The 24,083-nt window shown below is 39.7% G+C and overlaps 1 protein-coding gene across 1 annotated transcript in view; it reads left to right on the top strand.

Moving 5' to 3' along the window:
- LOC132365472 (cell cycle control protein 50C-like) overlaps positions 1 to 19,050 on the top strand; it is a 30,684-nt gene extending 11,634 nt beyond the window's left edge. Inside the window, exons 4-8 of the mRNA XM_059922200.1 lie at positions 958 to 1,059; positions 2,341 to 2,428; positions 9,319 to 9,459; positions 15,240 to 15,449; positions 18,708 to 19,050. Coding sequence (XP_059778183.1) covers positions 958 to 1,059; positions 2,341 to 2,428; positions 9,319 to 9,459; positions 15,240 to 15,449; positions 18,708 to 18,898 — 732 coding nt within the window. The 3' untranslated portion in view covers positions 18,899 to 19,050. The remainder of the gene's footprint in view (positions 1 to 957; positions 1,060 to 2,340; positions 2,429 to 9,318; positions 9,460 to 15,239; positions 15,450 to 18,707) is intronic.
- Positions 19,051 to 24,083: the final 5,033 nt, after the last annotated feature.

The raw sequence follows: 24,083 nt of genomic DNA, 5'->3' as shown, positions 1-24,083 counted from the left end.
TCATGGCCACAAGGCTGCTTATTGCTAAGGTGAAAACCACCTTTCTTCTAGATCAGTGAATATTCCATCTTTTTGTCCATAACAAATGGTTCACCATTTCTTAACCAAGTATAATATGCCACAGTACTGTGCTAGATCCTGGTGATAAAAAGACAACACCGGAGCTGGACACCAAGGAGCTGGGCTTATGTCTTTCACATGGGCAATCGTGAACATGCGCCTAAACATGCTCAGTGGCTCCAACTTTAAATTATGTTTCATGGATTTGCTTTGAGACCATGTGAATTTGATGCTTACCACAACCCCTAGGCAAAGCATCTTTCCTAGTATTGCTGGGAAATATTTGTAAAATCAAATTTTATATATTGAGAATACAAAGCCTAGTTATAAAATTTTTTCAAGGCAAGAATGTGGTAACCCTTACAAAAACATTAAAAATAAGTTATGTAGTCATTTTAATAATTTTGTATAGACCAGGATTTTCCAATACTGATTTTTAAAAATAATTTCTTGGGTTTCTATCTGATATAAAGAAACTTTCAGTTCACATCAATATTTTTTGGTACTACTTTTTTTTTTTATTTTTATTTATTTATTTTTGGCTATGTTGGGTCTTCATTTCTGTGCGAGGGCTTTCTCTAGTTGCGGCAAGTGGGGGCCACTCTTCATCGCTGTGCGTGGGCCTTTCACTGTCGTGGCCTCTCTTGTTGCGGGGCACAGGCTCCAGACGCGCAGGCTCAGTAGTTGTGGCTCACGGGCCTAGTTGCTCCGCGGCATGTGGGATCTTCCCAGACCAGGGCTCGAACCCGTGTCCCCTGCATTGGCAGGCAGATTCTCAACCACTGCGCCACCAGGGAAGCCCGGTACTACTTCTTATATTTTAAAACTCTTGTCCATGTTTATTAATATTTCAGTTTATTTTTCTCTCTTCTTACATCTTGCTGTTCTCCTCTACAGGGTAATGTTTATATGTACTACAAATTGTATGGCTTCTATCAGAACCTCTATCGATATATTCTATCCAGAAGTAATAGCCAACTGGTGGGTACAGATGTAAAGGTAAGGCTTTATTTAACTTGGTATAATACTCTTTTTTTTTTTTTTTTAAGCCAGATGGATCTTTCAGTCTAAAAGACAGTATGGAAAATAAACTCAAAAGCTAAGTATTTACAAGACAGAAATGCTCATTTCATTCTTGCGTGACCTGAAGGGGCTGAGTATTCAGGATAACTGCTATTGAGAAGAAGCACTTGCCCTCTTCAGAGCAGGAATGTGAATCTTGTCCAATTAGATGTTTATCCTTTCATGCACCGACCATTTTTTTATTTGACAGCATTTTATACTAAAACCAGATACATATTGGACTGCCCAAGTCTTGGTAATAATGAATGTGTCAGAAGGGCAAATCTTCAAGTACCTTTCAACCACAATTCAGGATTTATGTTTCTCTTAATAAAGTGATGGCATACTGGAGCTGCTTCAAACAGTACAGTTTTTTGCTTCTTTGAATGACTGACACATCAATTAGATTTCAATATTATTTTCTCATACTTAATTTCTGTAGTTATCTTTAAAGTTGCCCATTTTAGTTGATGGATGCACCAACTATTTTGATAGTAACCTTGAGTGATTGGTCTCAGCCTAGCTCACTCTATATCCACCATTGTCCTTTTTTATAACTGGGGGCTTCAATCAGCCTAGTTTAAGGAAACTGGGCTCTACTTGATTGAATAAAAGCCTTTGGTTTAATGAATATTCTTTCAGACCTAAGATTACAAAATTTAACTCTTGGTAAATGATATTCAGCATGCTGGCAAGAAAAGCTAGAAGGAAACCTTTTCTATACTGGCATTATATAACAGGGTTAACCAAATGATTTTTAGCAGCCACTCTTTTAAAAATGTATTCTTGTATTTAGGTGGGTGGATTTCCCTGTGATAAGTCATCCAACTGTAGACTCACAATTTATATACTTTTTAGAATATAAGTTACACTCCAATAAGAAAAACCTTTTAAAAATATATTCCACTGTGGGCTTAGTGTGGTATTTAGCACAGCAAGCAAAGTAAAATTTCTTCCTGCAGACATATTTGGTATGCTATGTACTGTTAATGAGGAAAGAAACTACACACACGTGCACGTACACACATACATATCTCCAAAACACAAAAATTTTCTAGTCTAGGTGAGCCAGCAGCCTGGGAACAGCAGGTAGCAGCCCATAATCTCAATGTGTGCCAGTGGATCATCATGGGTTGATTTACACTGCCAGTATTTTCACTTCCAGCATTTTAAGAGATTTTACCAAAAACACTTATTCCTGTATCATTTCTCATCCAGGATGTTAGAAACTGTGCTCCATTCAAAACCTCCCACAATGGGATCCCCATCGCTCCTTGTGGTGCTATTGCCAATAGCATGTTCAATGGTAGGTGTCTTTTCCTATCTCCATCATCTTCCCTTTCATGAGTGTGTAACAATCTAAATATCCAGAAGATTACTCCTGCAGCTGAGTGGCAGTTTATTTTTTTTTTTAACATCTTTACTAGAGTATAATTGCTTTACACTGTTGTGTTAGTTTCTGCTGTAAAACAAAGTGAATCAGCTATATGCATCCCCTCCGTCTTGCATCTCCCTCCCAACCTCCTTATCCCACCCCTCTAGGTGGTCGCAAAGCACCGAGCTGAACTCCTGTGCCACGCAGCTGCTTCCCACTAGCTATCTATTTTACATTTGGTAGTGTATATATGTCAACGCTACTCTCTCACTTTGTCCCAGCTTACCCTTCCCCCTCCCTGTATCCTCAAGTCCATTCTCTAGTAGGTCTGCGTTTTTATTCCCTTCTTGCCCCTAGGTTCTTCGTGACCATTTTTTTTTTTTTTTAGATTCCATATATATGTGTTAGCATACGTTATTTGTTTTTCTCTTTCTGACTTACTTCACTCTGTATGAGAGACTCTAGGTCCATCCAACTCACTACAAATAACTCAATTTCATTTCTATTTATGGCTGAGTAATATTCCATTGTATATATGTGCCACATCTTCTTTATCCATTCATCTCAATGGACACTTAGGTTGCTTCCATGTCCTGGCTATTATAAATAGTGCTGCAATGAACATTGTGGTACGTGACTCTTTTTGAATTATGGTTTTCTCACGGTATATGCCCAGTAGTGGGATTGCTGGGTCATATGGTACTTCTATTTTTAGTTTTTTAAGGAGCCTCCATACTGTTCTCCATAGTGGCTGTACTGATTTACATTCCCACCAACAGTGCAAGAGGGTCCCTTTTCTCCACACCCTCTCCAGCATTTATTGTTTGTAGATTTTTTGATGATGGCCATTCTGACCGTTGTGAGGTGATACCTCATTGTAGTTTTGATTTGCATTTCTCTAATGATTAGTGATGTTGAGCATCCTTTCATGTGTTTGTTGGCAATCTGTATATCTTCTTTGGAGAAATGTCTGTTTAGGTCTTCTGCCCATTTTTGGATTGGGTTGTTTGGTTTTTTTGATATTAAGCTGCATGAGCTGCTTGTATATTTTGGAGATTAATCCTTTGTCAGTTGCTTTGTTTGCAAATACTTTCTCCCATTCTGAGGGTTGTCTTTTGGTCTTGTTTATGGTTTCCTTTGCTGTGCAAGAGCTTTTAAGTTTCGTTAGGTTGCATTTGTTTGTTTTAATTTCCATTTCTTTAGGAGGTGGGTCAAAAAGGATCTTGCTGTGATTTATGTCATAGAGTCTTCTGTCTATATTTTCCTCTAAGAGTTTTATAGTGCCTGTCCTTACATTTAGGTCTTTAATCCATTTTGACTTTATTTTTGTGTATGGTGTTAGGGAGTGTTCTAATTTCATTCTTTTACATGTAGCTGTCCAGTTTTCCCAGCACCACTTATTGAAGATGCTGTCTTTTCTCCACTGTATATTCTTGCCTACTTTATCAAAGATAAGGTGACCCTATGTGCATGGGTTTATCTCTGGGCTTTCTATCCTGTTCCATTGATCTATAGTTCTGTTTTTGTGCCAGTACCATACTGTCTTGATTACTATAGCTTTGTAGTATAGAATGAAGTCTGAGAGCCTGATTCCTCCAGGTCCATTTTTTTTTCTCAAGATTGCTTTGGCTATTAGGGGTCCTTTATGTTTCCATACAAATTTTGAAATTTTTTGTTCTAGTTCTGTGGAAAATGCCATGGGTAGTTTGATAGGGATTGCATTGAATCTGTAGATTGCTTTGGGTAGTAGAGTCATTTTCACAATGTTCATTCTTCCAATCCAAGAACATGGTATATCTCTCCATCTATTTGTATCATCTTTAATTTCTTTCATCAGTGTCTTAGAGTTTTCTGCATACAGGTCTTTTGTCTCCTTAGGTAGGTTTATTCCTAGGTATTTTATTCATTTTGTTGCAATGGTAAATGGAAGTGTTTCCTTAATTTCCCTTACAGATTTTCCATCCTTAGTGTATAGGAATGCAATAGAGTTCTGTGCATTAATTTTGTATCCTGCTACTCTACCAAATTCATTGATTAGCTCTAGTAGTTTTCTGGTAGCTTCTTTAGGATTCTCTATGTATAGTATCATGTCACCTGCAAACAGTGACAGTTTTACTCCTTCTTTTCTGATTTGGATTCCTTTTATTTCTTTTTCTTCTCTGATTGCTGTGGCTAAAACTTCCAAAACTATGTTGAATAATAGTGGTGAGAGTGGGCAACCTTGTCTTGTTCCTGATCTTAGTGGAAATCGTTTCAGTTTTTCACCATTGAGAATGATGTTGGCTGTGGGTTTGTCATATATGGCCTTTATTATGTTAAGGTAGGTTCCCTCTATGCCCACTTTCTGGAGAGTTTTTATCATAAATGGGTGTTGAATTTTGTCAGAAGCTTTTCCTGCATCTATTGAGATAATCATATGGTTTTCCTTCTTCAATTTGTTAATATGGTGTATCACATTGATTGATTTGCGTATACTGAAGAATCCTTGCATTCCTGGAATAAACCCCACTTGATCATGGTGTATGATCCTTTCAATGTCCTGTTGGATTCTGTTTCCTAGTATTTTTTTGAGGATTTTTGCATCTATGTTCATCAGAGATATTGATCTGTAGTTTTCTTTTTTTTGTGACATCTTTGTCTGGTTTTGGTATCAGGGTGATGGTGGCCACGTAGAATGAGTTTAGGTGTGTTCCTCCCTCTGCTATATTTTGGAAAAGTTTGAGAATGATAGATGTTAGCTCTTCTCTAAATGTTTGATAGAATTCGCCTGTGAAACCATCTGGTCCTGGGCTTTTGTTTGTTGGAAGATTTTTAATCACAGTTTCAATTTCAATGCTTGTGATTGGTCTGTTTATATTTTCTATTTCTTCCTGGCTCAGTCTAAGAAGGTTGTGCTTTTCAAAGAATTTGTCCATTTCTTCCAGGTTATCCATTTTAATTGGCATACAGTTGCTTGTAGTAATCTCTCATGATCCTTTGTATTTCTGCAGTGTCACTTGTTACTTCCCCTTTTTCATTTCTAATTCTGTTGATGTGAGTCTTCTCCCTTTTTTTCTTGATGAGTCTTGCTAATGGTTTATCAATTTTGTTTATCTTCTCAAAGAACCAGCTTTTAGATTTATTGATCTTTGCTATTGTTTCCTTCATTTCTTTTTCATTTATTTCTGATCTGATCTTTATGATTTCTTTCCTTATGCTAACATTGGGGTTTTTTTGTTGTTGTTCTTCTTCTTTCTCTAATTGCTTTAGGTATAAGGTTAGGTTGTTTATTTGAGATGTTTCTTGTTTGTTGAGGTAGGCTTGTATTGCTCTAAGCTTCCCTCTTAGAACTGCTTTTGCTGCATCCCATAGGTTTTGGGTCGTAGTATTTTCATTGCCATTTGTTTCTAGGTATTTTTTGATTTCCTCTTTGATTTCTTCAGTGATCTCTTGGTTATTTAGTAGTGGATTGTTCAGCCTCCATGTGTTTGTATTTTTCACAGATTTTTTCCTGTAATTGATATATAGTCTCATAACATTGTGGTCAGAAAAGATACTTGACACAATTTCAGTTTTCTTAAATTTACCAAGGCTTCATTTGTGACCCAAGATATGGTCTATCCTGGAGAATGTTCCATGAGCACTTGAGAAGACAGTGTATTCTGTTGTTTTTGGATGGAATGTCCTATAAATATCAGTTAAATCCATCTTGTTGAATGTGTCATTTAAAGCTTGTGTTTCCTTATGTATTTTCATTTTGGATGATCTGTCCATTGGTGAAAGTGGGGTGTTAAAGTCCCCCACTATTATTGTGTTACTGTCAATTTCCCATTTATGGCTATTAGCATTTGCCTTATGTATTGAGGTGCTCCTATGTTGGGTGCATAAATATTTACAATTGTTATATATTCTTGGATTGATCCCTTGATCAGTATGTAGTGTCCTTCTTTTCTCTTGTAATAGTCTTTATTTTAAAGTCTATTTCGTCCGATATGAGAATTGCTACTCCAGCTTTCTTTTGATTTCCATTTGCATAGAATATCTTTTTCCATCCTCTCACTTTCAGTCTGTATGTGTCACTAGGTCTGAAGTGGGTCTCTTGTCAACAGCATATGTACAGGTCTTGTTTTTGTATTGATTCAGCCAATCTATGTCTTTTTGGCTGGAGCATTTAATCCATTTACATTTAAGGTAATTATCAATATGTATGTTCCTATTACCATTTATTAATTGTTTTGGGTTTGTATTTGTAGCCCTTTTCCTTCTCTTGTGTTTCCTGCCTAGAGAAGTTCCTTTAGCATTTGTTGTAAAGCTGGTTTTGTGGTGCTGAATTCTTTTAACTTTTGCTTATCTGTAAAGGTTTTAATTTCTCCATCGACTCTGAATGAGATCCTTGCTGGGTAGAGTAATCTTGGTTTTAGGTTTTTCCCTTTCATCACTTTAAATATGTCCTGCCACTCCCTTCTGGCTTGCAGAGTTTCTGCTGAAAGATCAGCTGTTAACCTTATGGGGATTCCCTTGTATGTTATCTGTTGCTTTTCCCTTGTTGCTTTTAATATTTTTTCTTTGTATTTAATTTTTTTTAAAAGAGTTATTTATTGATTGATTGATTGCTATGTTGGGTCTTCGTTTCTGTGCTAGGGCCTTCTCTGGTTGCGGCAAGCAGGGGCCACTCTTCATCACGGTGCACGGGCCTCTCACTGTCGTGGCCTCTCTTGTTGTGGAGCACAGGCTCCAAACGTGCAGGCTCAGCAGTTGTGGCTCACGGGCCTAGTTGCTCCACGGCATGTGGGATCTTCCCAGACCAGGGCACGAACCCGTGTCCCCTGCATTAGCAGGCAGATTCCCAACCACTGCGCCACCAGGGAAGCCCTGTATTTAATTTTTGATAGTTTGATTAGTATGTGTCTCAGTGTGTTTCTCTTTGGGGTTATCCTTTATGGTACTCTCTGTGCTTCCTGGACTTGACTATTTTCCTTCCCAGGTTAGGGAAGTTTTCGACTATAATCTCTTCAAATATTTTCTCAGACCCTTTCTTTTTCTCTTCTTCTGGGACCCCTATAATTTGAATGTTGGTGCATTTAATGTTGTCCCAGAAGTCTCTGAGACTGTCCTCAATTCTTTTCATTCTTTTTTCTTTATTCTGCTCCCGGGCAGTCTTTTCCACCATTTTATCTTCCAGCTCACTTATCTGTTCTTCTGCCTCAGTTATTCTGTTATTGATTCCTTCTAGAGTATTTTTAATTTCAGTAATTGTGTTGTTCATCACTGTTTGCTCTTTAGTTCCTCTAGATCCTTGTTAAATGTTTCTTGTATTTTCTCCATTCTGTTTCCAAGATTTTGGATCATCTTACTACCATTACTCTGAATTCTTTTTCAGGTAGGTTGCCTATTTCATCTTCATTTATTTGGTCTTGTAGGTTTTTACCTTGCTCCTTTGTCTGTAACGTATTTTTTTGTCTTTTCTTTTTTTTTTTTTTTTTTTTTGATGGGTGGTGCTGTATTCCTGTCTTACTCGTTGTTTGGCCTGAGACATCCAGCACTGGAGTCTGCAGGCAGTTGGATAGAGCTGGGTCTTGGTGCTGAGATGAGGACCTCTGGGAGGTCTCACTCCAATTGATATTCCCTGGGGTCTGAGGTTCTCTGTTAGTCCAGCGGTTTGGACTCGGAGCTCCCACCACAGGAGCTCGTTGGCTGACCTCTGGCCTGGGAACCAAGATCCCGCAAGCTTCGTGGTGCAGTAAAAAAAAAAAAAAAAAAAGGAAGAAAGAAAGAAAAAAACGAGCAGTACAATATCAAAGAATAGAAAACAAAATAAAATTAGAAAGATAAAAAATATATTAGGAAAAATAAAACTATAATTGAAACAATTGCAACAAGGTAAAATAAAACCACACCAGAAAAAAGAAGAAAAGGCGAGGGGGGGACAAGCCAAAAGGAGAGATCACTAACAAAGTATAAAGAATAAAATAAAATTAGAAAAGTAAAACATTTATTAGGAAAAATAAAAATATAAAAGGATCAACAACAATGAATCACCAAGGTAAAACAGAACCCCATTCTGAAAGAGGAAAAAAGAAAAGAAAAGAAAAAAAAAAAAGCCTTGGCTATGGGGGCGGAGCTTAGGCGGGGTGGAACTTAGGCAGGGGCGGAGTTTAGGGTGGGGCGGAACCTAGGCGGGAGTGGGGGTGACGTTCAAGCGTGGGGCAGGGCCTCTGCTTAGGACCTGCGGGAAAGGGCAGCTGCAGCACGTGGAAAGGAGGGCATCTGGAGTGTGGCATTCCGGAGTTCGGAGGTAGGGCCCTGGGTGGGGGTGTAGAGGTGAGGCTTTGGCTCTGCGCTGCAGGAGGGAGGCTCTGAGGGCAGAGGATTAGGCCCAGGAGCCCAGTAGGCTCCCGGTGCCTAAGTGGACAGGGAAAGTGCTGGCCACATTCCTTTCCGTTCCTTCGCGCTCCTCCCCCGCTGTCTCCCCCAGGGTCTCCCCCATCGCTGCTGGACCCCTAACCGTGGGTGGGTCCCGCTGGGTGTAGGATGAGTGGCAGTTTTTAAAGTACTGTTTGTATACATTATCCACTGATTTATGATATTTCATTTGCAAATAAGTTCTCCCTTACCACAGATTTGTAGTTAGGAAACATGAGTCAAATGGAGTCTAAGAGTATTTTTCAATAATTGGGGCCTTAGCAAGAAAAAGAATAGTCTTCTGATTCCAGCATCTATGCCATGTAGGCATGTGGAGAGTCTACTCAAACCCTGCTTTTTCAGCTGTGTCTGGTTGTGCACTTCCAAGTGTGGCAAAAAATGCTTACTTGAATCTAACACAGTTTTTAATTTGCCTACAGACACCATTATTCTTTCTTACAACCTTAATTCATCTATCCATATCAAAGTACCAATGATAAGGAGTGGAATTACATGGTGGACAGACAAGTATGTCAAGTTTCAGAATCCAAGTTTCCAAAATCTTTCTAGTGCATTTGCAGGTAAGATCCATACATTAGCTCAATATTCTCCTCTCTTTATAGAAACTTCGGTTTTGATGTGTGGGGGCATGTTTATGATTCCGCCTTGTTTACTTCTTTGCTGACCACCTTTTGGTTATAATATTTCCTACCTGTGGGCACCTCCATCACATACCTGTCAGAAACATGAAATGATTGGTACCCCAGTTCTTTCTAGTTTACCATTAGGAAAAGGCAATGTTTTAAGAAACTTGTTCCTTCATCTATAATTATGTGATCTTTAATTTACTGTTCAAACTGGTGTACTTTTGAGAGTGAAAGGGGTCCCTAGAATAACTAAAGTTATATATTAATTTGGAAGTTTTATTTATTGATCAATAAATTGGCATTACCATATTGATGGGCATATAAAATAATTCTATTACAAACTATTTTAAAAATGCAATTATTTCAAAGATTAAAATATATCTGTGTACATTAAACCAACTTAAAAAATACTTTAAGTATTATCTAAATGCTAAAAGATAATATAAACAGAATAATTATTCTGGATACAGAGTCACACACTTTAATCAGTTTCTTGGCCATATCTGTCTTCATTTCATGCACCTGGATTTTTCTAATGAAAAATTTGGGTTTTTGTATTTTTAAAAATATTTTGTTAAAATATTTTAAATTTTTTCACAAAATTGTCTGCACTCTTTTTTTGAAGTGCATTTTGTGGTTAATCAGTTTCAGATTGTTGCACCTTTAATTGATTCTTCTCTTTTGACCATAACTTTTTTTTAACTGAGAAAATATCTACGACTTCCCTGGTGGTGCAGTGGTTAAGAATCCACCTGCCAGTGCAAGGGACACAGGTTCTATCCCTGGTCTGGGAGGATCCCACTTGCCGCGGAGCGGCTAGGCCCATGCGCCACAACTACTGAGCCTGTGCTCTAGAGCCCGCAAGCCACAACTACTGAGCCCGTGTGCTGCAACTGCTGAGGCCCACACGCCTGGAGCCCAAATATTTTTATAGGCAAGGTCTTTTTTTGACTTCACAATTTTTCTATCTATGATTTTTTTGAATGTTTTACTAAATTTAGATGCTATGAAATCTTAGATTTCCTGGATATCATTTAATTCTCATCGAGAAGAAAATTTTATCCAATTAAAATAGGAACTCCATCAAAATAGTTTTCACATAAATTGAGATATTTCAAAACACAATTATAGAATTTAAAAATTAAATCTTGTACACGTTTTGAACTCTCATTATATAATATGTTCAATTGTTCCCTTGCTTTTATAGGGGTAAATTTCAATATCTTCTTGTTTGCAAACTTGATTTTCAATAATTACAATTAACTATATCCTCAAAAACTAAGGTTTGTGGCATTCCATGTGTAGAATACTTTGTCTAAAACTTTACAACTATTTTGAATAAAATTCCACAAAAACTTAGAGGGCTTATTTACCAAGAAAAAGTTCAGGATCATTGTAGGACATATCATTTGATATAGAAAACAGTTCTTTGAAGGCTCAAACATTTCTAAAATTTTGGTTGATGATGTGTAGCAAAGACAGACCACATGTAGTCTCATGCTGAAGCATTTCTTTAACATCTTTGTCATTGTAAAAATTTTGCAGTTCATTTCCTCTGTGAATATATGAAAATATTTAAATTTGCACAACTACAGCTCTTTTTTTGATTAACAAAATATTGTAGCTTGTTTGGATACAGTTGTTAATTATATATGTTTCACAACGAATTTTAAGCCCATTTCTCCATAAATTTCTCAATTTACTAAGAAAATTATCTTTACTCTGATGTTGTGCTCCACCAAATTTGCATTTATGTTATCACTATAAATCCAAAATATTTGCACTTGATTGTTGAATTTTTTAACTGAATTTATAGTAATATTTATAATCATGTCAGTTTTATCTTCCAATATTGAATATTGAAAAGCTTTGCCTTGATTCCATGAAGAATCAAATAAAAAAAAAATCAAACCAATGTATTCAGATGGATGAATATATCTGAAGACATTGATTTAAAACTGCTTTCATTTAACTGTTTACAAGGTTCTTTTTGTGCTCATAGAGCCAAAACATTAAAGTTTTCCTTTGATTATAAAAAAAATAAATTAGTAAAAAAGTGAAACTAGAAGGAAACTCATTTGATCTAAATGAAAAGTCATGCTCACATAATGGTATAGAAGTGGACTTTCTGTAGCTCCTTGAGGTAAAGCACTGTCTTTGAATACACTCTTTTTTTTTCCACATCTTTATTGGAGTGTAATTGCTTTTAGAAATAAGTGCAAACTTTTGAAGTAGATTCTGATGTTCTTCAGCAATTTATGTCTTTTGATTTTTCCCATGGTCATTGACTCATGACGGTTCCCGTGGTGGGGGGTATATGTCAACCAACATTGCAAGTATCACATTCATCAACTTTCTTTAAAAAACTGTGCTTAATTTTTCATTAAACATGTATGTTCCTTGTTTTAGCTCTTCACAGCCAAAAGGATTTACTAGCAAATAAAAAACCAAACAATAAGGTAGTTATATTTTTACACCATATAATAAATAACACTGTTGCAAGAGAGTTCAAACTACTCTCAGCAACACTGCTCAGCATCTGTTTTTCACACTACGTCTTGTGCCTATAACATAATCTGTAATATCCCACATTTCCCACCAACCCCACTGACTTGCAGCCTGGCAGCTCCACATGTCTCACAGGCCAAAACAGAGGCTGTGGCCTAACGGGCTGTACTGTCAAACTGTGGCAGGAGTCACAGGGATATGTTATGTTTTGCTATGAAGGGCCACTGGTTATCTTTCATTAATTAAAGTAAGCACTTTGTTCACTGTACATGGGTATCTCTCACTACTAGCTAAGACCATGGCTGAAAGGATGAAATTATATGTACATTATTTGCTTGGGATAAGTGCTAAATCAGATGAGATAATGGACAACAGACATAAACTGGGACTGTCTTAGGCAAACTGGCATGTATGGTCACTGTATCTGTAATTAAATTCCCAGTTTTTGAAAGGAACTTGGCAATATGCTATTGTTTTGTCTTACCATAACCACAAGCATATAACACAAAGCATTCTTGGCTTTCTCTTATCTCCTACTCCTACTCTTTCTTACTTCTATTGTAAGAGTTACCATGTTTTATTTTAATTATCTATTTGAATACTTGTCATCCCCACTTTAGTATGTGAACTCCTTGAGGAAAGGGATTAGATCTCATGCTATATCCCTGGTGCTTGATATAAGTGAGCAATCAAGAAATACTTATTGTTGAGTGAATGGATGAATACCAAGGACCCAGCTGAACTTGGAAAATGAGAGAAGTTGATGCTTCTTACACCGTGCTTCTCATACTCTCTGGAGACATGGGATGGGGTAGGATTAGGGGTTGATATGGAAAGGCATGCTTGAACCTGCATTTTTCACTCCCTGGGTGGCTTGGATATCACTGGCCTATAGGACACATTGACTTGAGGCATGAGCTCTGGCTGAAGTAGAGAGAGGGTAAGGTCCACATGCAGGTACCAAAGGCAATTTTGATTTCGATCAATATTCTTCTAGCAATAGCGATCGAATCCTTGGGAAGGGCCAACATCGCCACAGTTTTTGGAGAGAAAGTTTCTCCAGCAAAGGATTATTTCCAGAGGAAGTATAAGTATACCAACATACTTCAGATTAATCCAACCAAACTTAGCACATGCTTTTATAAGCACTACAGCCCATGCTTAGAAAATAAGACTGGGTTTCTTTTAGGAGAAAATAGTCAGTGGTCAGAGGTGAGAAAGAATGGTTTCCTACAAATAGTAGAACCAGTTTTATGGAAGTAAAAAGTTCACTGGACAACTTCCTCTTGTTGACTATTTTAAAATTCAAAATGCTGTTTATTATCAGCTTCTGTCAGCTTTCACTGGAATCGCTCATCCCTTTATCAAGCATTGATTGAACACCTACCATGTGCCAGGCACTGGACTAAATGCCAGTGAAAAAACGATGAGGAAGACACTGAACTCAAGAGTCTGCTGTTGAGTGGGAGAGACAGGCATGCCCAGGGCGGTAAAGTGGGAAGTATGAGGATGAGAGTAAACTCAACAGACTTTACCTGGTGTTCCCAGCATTCCTACAGCACAGCACCCAGACCTACCAGGCTTCCTGGCTTTAGAACAGGTTTGCAACACCTCTGTTCTCCACCTTCTCCCTTCTACAAGTTCTTCTTCCTTGCTTCCAACTTTGAGCTTTTAGGTACAGGTCTGCAGGGGATATCCATGCAACACGATCTTCATGCACTTCCATAATCATTTCCTTAGAATATAGTCCTAGAAGGAGAATTTCTGGGCCAAAATGGATGCAAAATATATTCAATCTTTTTTTCTTTTAATATTTATTTATTTATTTATTTTGGCTGCGCCGGATCTTAGTTGTGGCACGCAGGATCTTCACTGTGGCATGCGGGCTCTTCATTGCAGCATGCGGACTCCTTAGTTGTGGCATGTGAACTCTTAGTTGTGGCGTGCATGAGAGATCTAGTTCCCTGACCAGGGATCGAACCCAGGCCCCCTGCATTGGCAGTGTGGAGTCTTACCCACTGGACCACTAGGGAAGTCCTCAATCTTTTGCTGCATGTTCCTAGATTGCCAAAAATGTGGTTAATCCACACATCTATCTGCTCTGTACAAGAGTTCCCATTTCCACTGCCTCATCAATGGTTGTCATTCTTTTTTTCTTTAAATATAAACCCAGTTTTAGGTGAAATGGTATCTTGTTTTAATTTGCTTTCTTTACATTACTAATGATGTTATAGAAAATTGACATTCCCCATGATGCTATCACTGAATACTACCACTATTATCATTCTGCTGTACCTATTTTTTCAATGCTTTATTATATATTTTATATATTTGAATACATAATATACATATGATATTCTGCTTTTTTTAACCCTATGACAGTATCATCAGCATCAGCATTTCCCCCTACATTTCCTTAGAGTCCTTATAACCATTATTATTATTATTATTATTATTATTATTATTATTTATTTATTTATTTTTGGCTGCTTTGGGTCTTCGTTGCTGCACATGGGCTTTCTCTAGCTGTGGCAAGCAGGGTCTACTCTTCATTGTGGTGCGTGGGCTTCTCGTTGCAGTGGCTTCTCTTGTGGAGCATGGGCTCTAGGTGTGCGGGCTTCAGTAGTTGCAGCACGCAGGCTCAGTAGTTGTGGCTCACGGCTCTAGAGCGCAGGCTCAGTAGTTGTGATGCACGGGCTTAGTTGCTCTGCAGCATGTGGGATCTTCCCGGACCAGGGCTTGAACCCGTGTCCCCTGCATTGGCAGGCGGATTCTTAACCACTGCGCCACCAGGGTAGCCCATAACCATTATTTTATTTTATTTTTTTTAAACATCTTTATTGGAGTATAATTGCTTTACAATGGTGTGTTAGTTTCTGCTCTATAACAAAGTGAATCAGTCATACATATACATATGTTCCCACATCTCCTCCCTCCCGCATCTCCCTCCCTCCCACCCTCCCCATCCCACCCCCCCAGGCGGTCACAAAGCACAGAGCTGATCTCCCTGCGCTATGCGGCATAACCATTATTTTTAATGGTTGTATACTCAGGTAGCTTACACACACATACTTTTTAAAAAAAATTTGTAATTTCGATTCCTCTTTCCTCAAGAATACAGAAGTTGTTTCAATCTCTACATTTTAAGAAAAACTAAAGGTGGTAAATGATTTTACTCAACCACATCCATTGTTAACTTTCCACAGGAACCACAAAGCCTCCGAACTGGCCTAAGCCTGTCTATGAACTAGATGAAGAGGATCCAGGAAACAATGGCTTCATCAATGACGACTTCATTGTGTGGATGAGGACAGCCGCATTTCCCACTTTCAAAAAACTGTACCGCCGACTCCATCGAATAGAGCATTTTACTGAAGGCTTGCCTGCTGGTAGTTATAGTTTCAACATAACCTACAGTATCCTTTTATTCCAGTTTTCTTTCTGGGGATGAAGGAAAATCAGTGTCCATCTGGATACTAGTTGTTGAACTATTTCATTCTATACCTTTCTATTCACCAATCGAATCTATATATATGTAAAAGAAATACATATTTATCTTTTTTTAAAGATTATTTTTTTTTTAATTTTATTTACTTATTTATTTATTTATGGCTGTGTTGAGTCTTCATTTCTGTGCGAGGGCTTTCTCTAGTGTGGCAAGTGGGGGCCACTCTTCATCGCGGTGCACGGGCCTCTCACTATCGCGGCCTCTCTTGTTGCGGAGCACAGGCTCAAGATGCACAGGTTCAGTAATTGTGGCTCACGGGCCCAGTTGCTCCGCGGCATGTGGAATCTTCCCAGACCAGGGCTCGAACCCGTGTCCCCTGCATTGGCAGACAGATTCTCAACCAGTGCGCCACCAGGGAAGCCCAATACATATTTATCTTATAGGCAGTACTGTCACTCCATCACCATATAGTTTGTCTCCACTTTATATATAATTAAATGTGTGTTGTTTTTTTTTAAAGGAACAACAGTCAGTAGCAGTATCAGGTAAGTAGGTATGGATAAGGAGGGAAGGGCTATTTCTGCCCCTGAAGAAAGATTATGTAACACTGGGCCTAGAGATCTAAAACAATGAGGAGAAGCCTGCCATATAGGATGGGATGACATGGAGGACCCTGGAAATAAAGGGAGAGAGGTTTACTAAGAAGTAAATTTGGAATATGGACTAAAAACAATGAAAACAGAGAGATTGTAGAACCTTTTATTTTAGGCAAAAGTAGCATAGACCAAGGGAGCCCTGGATTCAAGGGCAGGTTCCGTTCATCCAACCCACATGAGCCATGCTACAAGCTCTGCAGTGAGGATGCTGTGTTCTTCCTCTATTAGGTACGAAGCCAGCTAGCAGGAGCCAGTGCTTTGGTTATGGACATACGGTCCACATCAGGAGACATACTTTAATATGAGATTCTGAAATGTTTTCACTTAATTTAAAAATATAAATGTAACTCTTGACTTAAGAACAAAAAGGACTTAACTTGAAAATGACACCAAACACTATCTTTTAAAAATTATATATCTAAACACAATTGATACTAACTCTGGTCCTCAGACTTAGTTTTCAAGTCCCTTTCTGATTCTCCCCGAGGCAGAATTCTCTCAGAGGCAGGTCTTTCCAGGACTTGTGCACAGCTTTGAGACATCAGCCTGATTAGGCATCAGCAACCCCGTAGCATCTCAGGGCTACCGGCTGGGAGTTTTTCACGGGACCCCCAGCAGGCTAGAGGATCTGAACACCAAACTGTCTACCTCCTTTGTTTCTTTACCTCTCAGGGAGCTTGACTGAGAGATTCTTGGGTCAGTGAATAACAACGTGTGTTTCAGTTCAACGCTCCATCTTTTCTTCTTTTCTGTCCTGGAGCAAAGCGCAAATGTCTCCACTCTGAGAGGGGAGTGGGGACGTTCCTTGGGCAGAGATACCCCCACTGATGTGACACCATCTCTACCTCTCAACTTACTGCCTCCTTTTGTTTACTGACCAGGAGTATGGTATGCCTTCAGCCATTACTTTAGCATGGTCCCTAATTCTAGTCTATGAAAAGGAAAACCAGAAATTGCTCTGTCTTGTACAGCATTGTATGTACAGATCAAAGAGTAAGCCATAGAATATTACCTTCTGAATAGGATTTCAACCCCTCTCTCTCCCTCCTAGAAAATTTGAAAGTTGCTTGGCAATAGTCTCTCAAGTTGGACCTTCTGTTCCCATCAACTTTTTCTGTGATTGCCCTTACAAGTAAAGCAGTTATGGTAGCAATCAAGACACAGGACAAAAGCCCATCGTGTACTGCTGCCCTCATAATGCATTACAGTGAGTTTAGGGTTGAGGAGAAGACAGAGTCCATGCTCCGAACAAAGGAGACACTATTTCTCTGCTTGAAACATGCCTTCCTTGGGCATCTTCATTCACAGTCATATTTTAATACTGATAACTCTCAAATCTAAATCTTTAGCAAAAAACCTCAGTCCAGAGCTTGAGTCCTGTGCTTGCACCACCTGTGTTGAACCCTAGTGTGAGTATTACCCGTCCAGCCTCACAGCCTGGCTAATATGCAAGAGAACTAAGCCTGAGCTGCAGAAAATGCTACCACTTCTAAGGGAGAAAAGACCCGCTGTGTGAGGAAAAGACCCTCTTAAAGGAACCGTCAGGCAGCCGAGTTGAGATGGCGCCCAAGGACCTGGCGACAATGAGGAATTCTGTTGGAAAAGAAAGAGAACTAGCTTTCCTAACAAGTTTGTGCCTTTAAATAGTATGTTGCCAAGTGATTTGAGGCCTTTTAAGAGCTTTGCTGGGAAATGCAGTTGCTATGAGATGCCTTTATTTGTTTATTAGTTTGGTTTACAAAAGGCACCAGATGTTTAAAAACCTCAGGCCACATGCATGATCAAAATGACATCATTCAAACGCGAACGATAGCAGAGCCACTTCAAACACTTTCTCCCCAGCAGTGAGGGATGCTGGCCATTTCAAAACCCAAATGAATGCACCACCTTTAGTTTTCCCACCAAAAAACGTTTTGCCATCTATCTCACTACTCTTTTTGCTCTTCACTCCTCTTGAAGAATTTTCCGTGAGATAGGAATTCAGAACTTAGCCTATGAAGGACTTTAGCCTACCCTGGGTGTCCTGATCCTTAAACGCAAATTTAGGTTTGCTGCAAAACCTATCAGTAGTCTTTTCATTTCCTTGGGTTAAGAAATTAACTATATTTGTTCACTAATGAGTTGTCTGTAAGTCATTCAGATCTATCTGTGTCAGAATTTCTTTCATAGATTACAACTATATAGAGGGAAGACTTGTTTTTACTTAATTTCATTCCAGCAAAATACAACATACTGCTTGGTAAAGATTAGACTATATGAAATTGAATAGTCAACCATTTTTTACCAACAAAACTAGCAGTATTATATGGTTCAGGACTTCCCTGGCAGTCCAGTGGTTAGACCTCCGTGCTCTCACTGCACGTTCGATCCCTGATCAGGGAACTAAGATCCCATGTGATGAAAAGCACAGCCAAAATAAATAAATAAATAAGTGTGTGTGTGTGTGTGTGTGTGTGTGTGTGTGTATATATATATATATATATATATAGTTCAACCTAATGTATTTAGGATATGTAGTGGTAGAGCTGAGAAGTGCTGAGACAGATCCTTAACAGGTTTTCTTTTCTTAGACTTTCCTGTAAACAGGTTCCGAGGAGAAAAAGCAGTTGTTCTTTCCACCCTGACATGGAGTGGAGGCAGTAGCCTTTTCTTAGGTCTCGCCTACGTGGTGACAGGAGCTGTGACCTGGTTAGCTTTCTTTTCCATGTTGGCAGTTCACTTGAGGCTGAAAGAAAGGAAAACGTTCTTCCTCCAGCAGTAAAGTCAGACTTTAAAAGGAAGAGCAGAAAACACAGAAATGGACGGTGAAGTAATGGAGCCAAAGATCTCAAAATGACTGGGATATTTCATCAAGGGGAACTGGATTGACTGACCAAGTTCAATCCCAGATAGATAAATAATGAGAGTTTCAGAGTGAAGAAAAAAAGAAGAAGAGGAGGAGGAGGAGAAGGCATAATTAGGTATAGTAAAATGTCCTTGGAATGGGGAAGATAAATCATCCTTGAGCTCTAAACCAAGTCTCGGGAATTTATTTGAAGCCCTTGTGCCTGAAAGTAGGTGAATGCCTAGGAGGGTGGCATCACCAGACAAGAGTAAGTAAACCTGGGGCCCCAAGATTAGGTGAATCCTTTTAACCATCAATCAGGCTCAGACCATGAGTCCTCATTGGCTGGTTGAAATTACAGACTCACCAACAATTTTTGAGCACTGAATTGAGCAATCAGGATGATTTTTGAAAATTGATTTATTCAATTATATATGAGTCAAAATGAAGTTTTCTCTACTAAGAATAAGCCAAGCAAAGGTTATGGCAGTGCCGTGAGCACCCACAATACATCAATACACCAAAAAGAAAGTCCAGGAATTTCCCTAAAGTTACCCATGTAGCCAAGAGGGAAGTACTGAAAGTAACTGATTCTCTTGAAAAGTGTACTCAGCATTTGAGGGCACAACACAATTCTAAAACTTACATTGGGATGATGTACTCTAGAATGCAGGTGATGACATGGATTTGTGATACTTGAATTATACGTGTCGAGGAAGCTTCTTAGGGTCCATCTTAAAAAGTTTTAATTCCTGGGCTTCCCTGGTGGCGCAGTGGTTGAGAATCTGCCTGCCAATGCAGGGGACACGGGTTCGAGCCCTGGTCTGGGAAGATCCCACATGCCACGGAGCAACTGGGCCCGTGAGCCACAATTACTGAGCCTGCGCGTCTGGAGCCTGTGCTCCGCAACAAGAGAGGCCGCGATGGTGAGAGGCCCGCGCACCGCGATGAAGAGTGGTCCCCACTTGCCGCAACTAGAGAAAGCCCTCGCACAAAAACGAAGACTCAACACAGTCATAAATAAATAAATAAAAGAACGTGAATTTCTAAAAAAAAAAAAAATGTTTTAATTCCTGCTGAAGGTCACTTTGCAGGAGACTGAATGGCATACAGTTGACCCTTGAACAACACAGTGGTTAGTGGTGCTGACCCCCATGCAGTCGAGAATCCACCTATAACTTTACAGTTGGCCCTTAGTATCTGTGGTTCTACATCCACGGATTCAACCAACTGTGGATCATGTAGTACTGTAGTAAGTATTTATTGAAGAAAATCCGTGTATAAGTAGATGCAGTTCAAACCCGTGTTGTTCAAGGATCAACTGTACTTGGTAAAGCTGCCAGGGCAAGAGACTCCATAGATCTGTATAACTACATAACCAGAATATTATACTTTAAAAAACATGTTTATATTATTTTATTTTTTGAGGTGGGGAAAGCTTTACTCTGTGATGACTCTAACAGCAGAATTTTGATTGTTAAAGAGAAACATAGTACTAATACATAGTTGTCTCTTTAGCAGGCAAGAAAGCATTTCTCTGTTGCAACTTTCTGCATTCACCAAATGGTCAAGTACTTTTCCAAAAAAACCAAAATGGTTTCAAGTACGAACCACTGACCTCAGGTGACCAGGTGTGGTAGGCTGAATAACGCCCCAGCCCACCTCCACCCAAAGATACCCACGTCCTAATCCCTGGAACCTGTGAATGTTACCTAGTATGCCAAAAGAGACTTTGCAGCTGTGATTAAATTAAGGATACTGATATGGATTATCTGTGTGGGCCCAATGTAATCCTAAGGGTCCTTATAAAAGAGAGGCAGGAGATCAGAAGAATGGGGGGAGGTGTGGCAGTGGAAGCAAGAGGTTGGAATGATACAAAGAAGGCCGTGGTCCAAAGAATGCAAGCAGCCTCCTCTATAGGCTGAAAAAAGCAAGAGACAGATCCTCCCCTGAAGCCTCTAGAAGCCCTGCTGACACCTTGATTTGAGAATTCTGACCTCTAGAACAGTAAGAAAATTAATTTATGTTGTTTTTAGCACTGAGTATGGTAATTTGTTACAGTAGCAATAAAAAACTAATATACTTGGCAATGCTCTAGTCATCTGAACAATTGTGGTTTCTTGAGCTTAGGGCAGAGAGGTAGGAAGGAACAGAGCTCACACAGGAACCAAACCCTGTGACTTCAGATGCTGGGCTCTTGCCCCTTCAGTCCACACTCAGTTATGGTGCTGATTGGAAAAAGGCAAGAATACATTTGTTACATTTCAATCCTGTTTGTCAGCTTATAAAATGCCATATTAGTCAAGGCTCTCGGAGAAACAGAACCAATAGGAGGTGTGTGTGTGTGTGTGTGTGTGTGTGTGTGTGTGAGTGTGTGTAAAGAGATTTATTTTCAGTAATTGGCTCACATGATTGTGGAGGCTTGGCAAGTGCAAAATCTGACGGGGGAGGCTAGCAGACTGGATGCTCAGGAAGGAGTTGCAGTTTAAGCCAAAAGGCAGAGACTTCCCTGGTGGCGCAGTGGATAAGAATCCGCCTGCCAATGCAGGGCACACGGGTTCAAGCCCTGGTCTGGGACGATTCCACATGCCGCGGAGCAACTAAGCCCGTGTGCCACAACTACTGAGCCTGCACTCTAGAGCCCGCGAGCCACAACTACTGAAGTCTGCGCTCCTAGAACCCGTGCTCCACAACAAGAGAAGCCACTGCAATGAGAAGCCCATGCACCGCAACGCAAATAAATAAATTTATTTAAAAAATATATAATAATAATACTGTGTTGCAAATATCCTATGATATGGCTTATATGTGGAATCTAAAAAAAAAAAAAGGGTACAAATGAACTTATTTACAAAACAGAAACAGAGTCACAGATGTAGAAAACAAACTTATGGTTACCAGGGGGGAAGGGGAGGGAGGGATAAATTGGGAGATTGTGATTAACATATACACAGTGCTATATATAAAATAGATAATTAATAAGGACCTACTATATAGCACAGGGAATGCTACTCAATACTCTGTAATGACCTATATGGAAAAAGAATCTTAAAAAAAAGAGTGGATATATGCATACGTATAACCAATTTACTTTGCTGTACACCTGAAGCTAACACAACATTGTAAATCACCTATACTCCAATAAAAAAAAAAAAATTTGGCCAAAAGACAGTCTGCTGGAACACCTGAAAGAATTGATGTTGCAGATGGAGCCCGAAGGCTGTCAGCTGGAGAATTCCCTCTTGTTCAGGGGAAGTTAGCATTTTGTATTATTCAGGCTTTCCATTCATTGCATGAGACCCACTCACATATGGAGGGCAGTCTGTTTTACGCAGTCTACTGATTTAAATCTGATCCAAAAACAGCCTTACAGAAACATCCAGAATAATGTTTGACCAAATATCTGGGCACCATGGCCCAGTCAAGTTCACCCGTAAAATTAACCATCACAGAAGGCATCTGTATTCACCAAGTAGTCAAGACTTTTCCAAAAAAGTACTCCTCATTTCACTTTGCACTGGAGTTGGTTCCGTGGAAAGCTCCTATACAAAACAAGTCTATCCACACCAGAAAATAAACTACTTAAGAAAAGTTAAGTGACTGGAATTTATGACAGAATGGAGGTGTCTTTCCTTTTTTCTGCTTCTCCACAAGTCATCAAGCCCAAAGCAGTTTATCTTTGTAAGACTCCTTCTTACCTTGCTATAAAAGATGGGCACCATCCTTCTAATCCTTGTTAGGGGAAGAGCCTCATCATTCACAATTAACTCCCCACCCACGATGGGGAACTTTTCTGGCTTTCTTTCTCTCCTGTTCTTTTTCTTCCTTCTCCCATCATCTTGCTCCTGTCTTCTTCCTCCACTTTTCTAACTCTTCATCCTTGTGCTTTTGTGAATAGGTTGGTGAAACTAGCCTTTCTTTCTCCAACTCCTGGCAACAGTTCTGGCGCAAGAAAAAGTGAGCATGAGATCAAGAGAGACAAAGAACAAAAATGTGAATAAATAAGAGCTTGTGAGTGTGTGAGTAGGTGTGAGTGTGTTCAGGCATTTGTGTGAGTGTGTGTGACTGTGAGTGTGACTGGAAACTATCGGGGTTTTTTAAAAATATTTATTTATTTATTTTTGGCTGTGTCGGGTCTTAGTTGCAGCACGCAGGATCTTTCTTTGCGGCGCGGGGGCTTCTCTCTAGTTGTGGTGCACAGGCTCAGTAGTTCTGGCACGCGGGCTTAATTGCCCTGCAGCATGTGGGATCTTTGTTCCCCCACCAGGGATTGAACCCACGTCCCCTGCATTGGAAGGTGGATTCTTAACCACTGGACCACCAGGGAAGTTCCACTATTGGGGTTTTTAGGTGCTTTTATTCAGGTGTATATTCTAAGTACATGCGCAGAGGCAGCAGGTAAAAAATTGGGTAGGATGAAATTATGGGTAAATAAAAGTAGAGTTAACCTTTATTTGACATTTAACTAATTAAACCCCTACCTTATGTGACAAATTCACAATGCCAAGGATACCAAAATGAGCCAGCTGAGGTCCTGCCCTCAAGGGACTCATCGCACACAGGTCTTTGTGTCCTTCCAATCCCACTTGCACAGCTTAGCATGGATCCCACACTCGCCTTACATGGTTTCACTTAGCTTCTTTAAATGTCAATCTGGCCTCCAGGATGGAAGAGAGAGTATGCTCCCTCAGGACAGCACCATCTCCCCACCTCCGAGTAAGATCCCAGAGCACCCAAGTCCACGCTGAGCACACAGAGGTGTTCTGAAGTTGATAAAACCCTAATCCTTCCCAGCCTGCCCTAAGGCCTTCCTCATGAAGCCTGGTTTTTCATCTGGTTTGTTTCATAGCAGAGGCTTTATTAACCAAATGTTAATATAGGAAAAACAGCTTCAGACAGCTGCTGGTGGTTTTCCTTCACAGGACGTCCAGCAGAATCCCACAGCGCCACAGCCTGCAGTTGTCAACATTTTTTTGTTCTGGATATTCCTAAGTGATAGAACTGCAGAGCAGATTTCTCCTGGCTTCTCCACTGGGTGCAACACAGGGAAGCCCATTCCCCTTTCTCGATGCCAGGAGTCACTCAGGCGCTCAGCCCAGGGTCCCTCCCCTCAGGACTGGTT

The sequence above is a fragment of the Balaenoptera ricei genome, chromosome 4, assembly GCF_028023285.1.
Source record: "Balaenoptera ricei isolate mBalRic1 chromosome 4, mBalRic1.hap2, whole genome shotgun sequence".
Taxonomy (NCBI): Eukaryota; Metazoa; Chordata; class Mammalia; order Artiodactyla; family Balaenopteridae; genus Balaenoptera; species Balaenoptera ricei.
The sequence above is the reverse complement of the archived record's forward strand: the minus strand, read 5'-3'. Positions and strand labels throughout refer to the sequence as shown.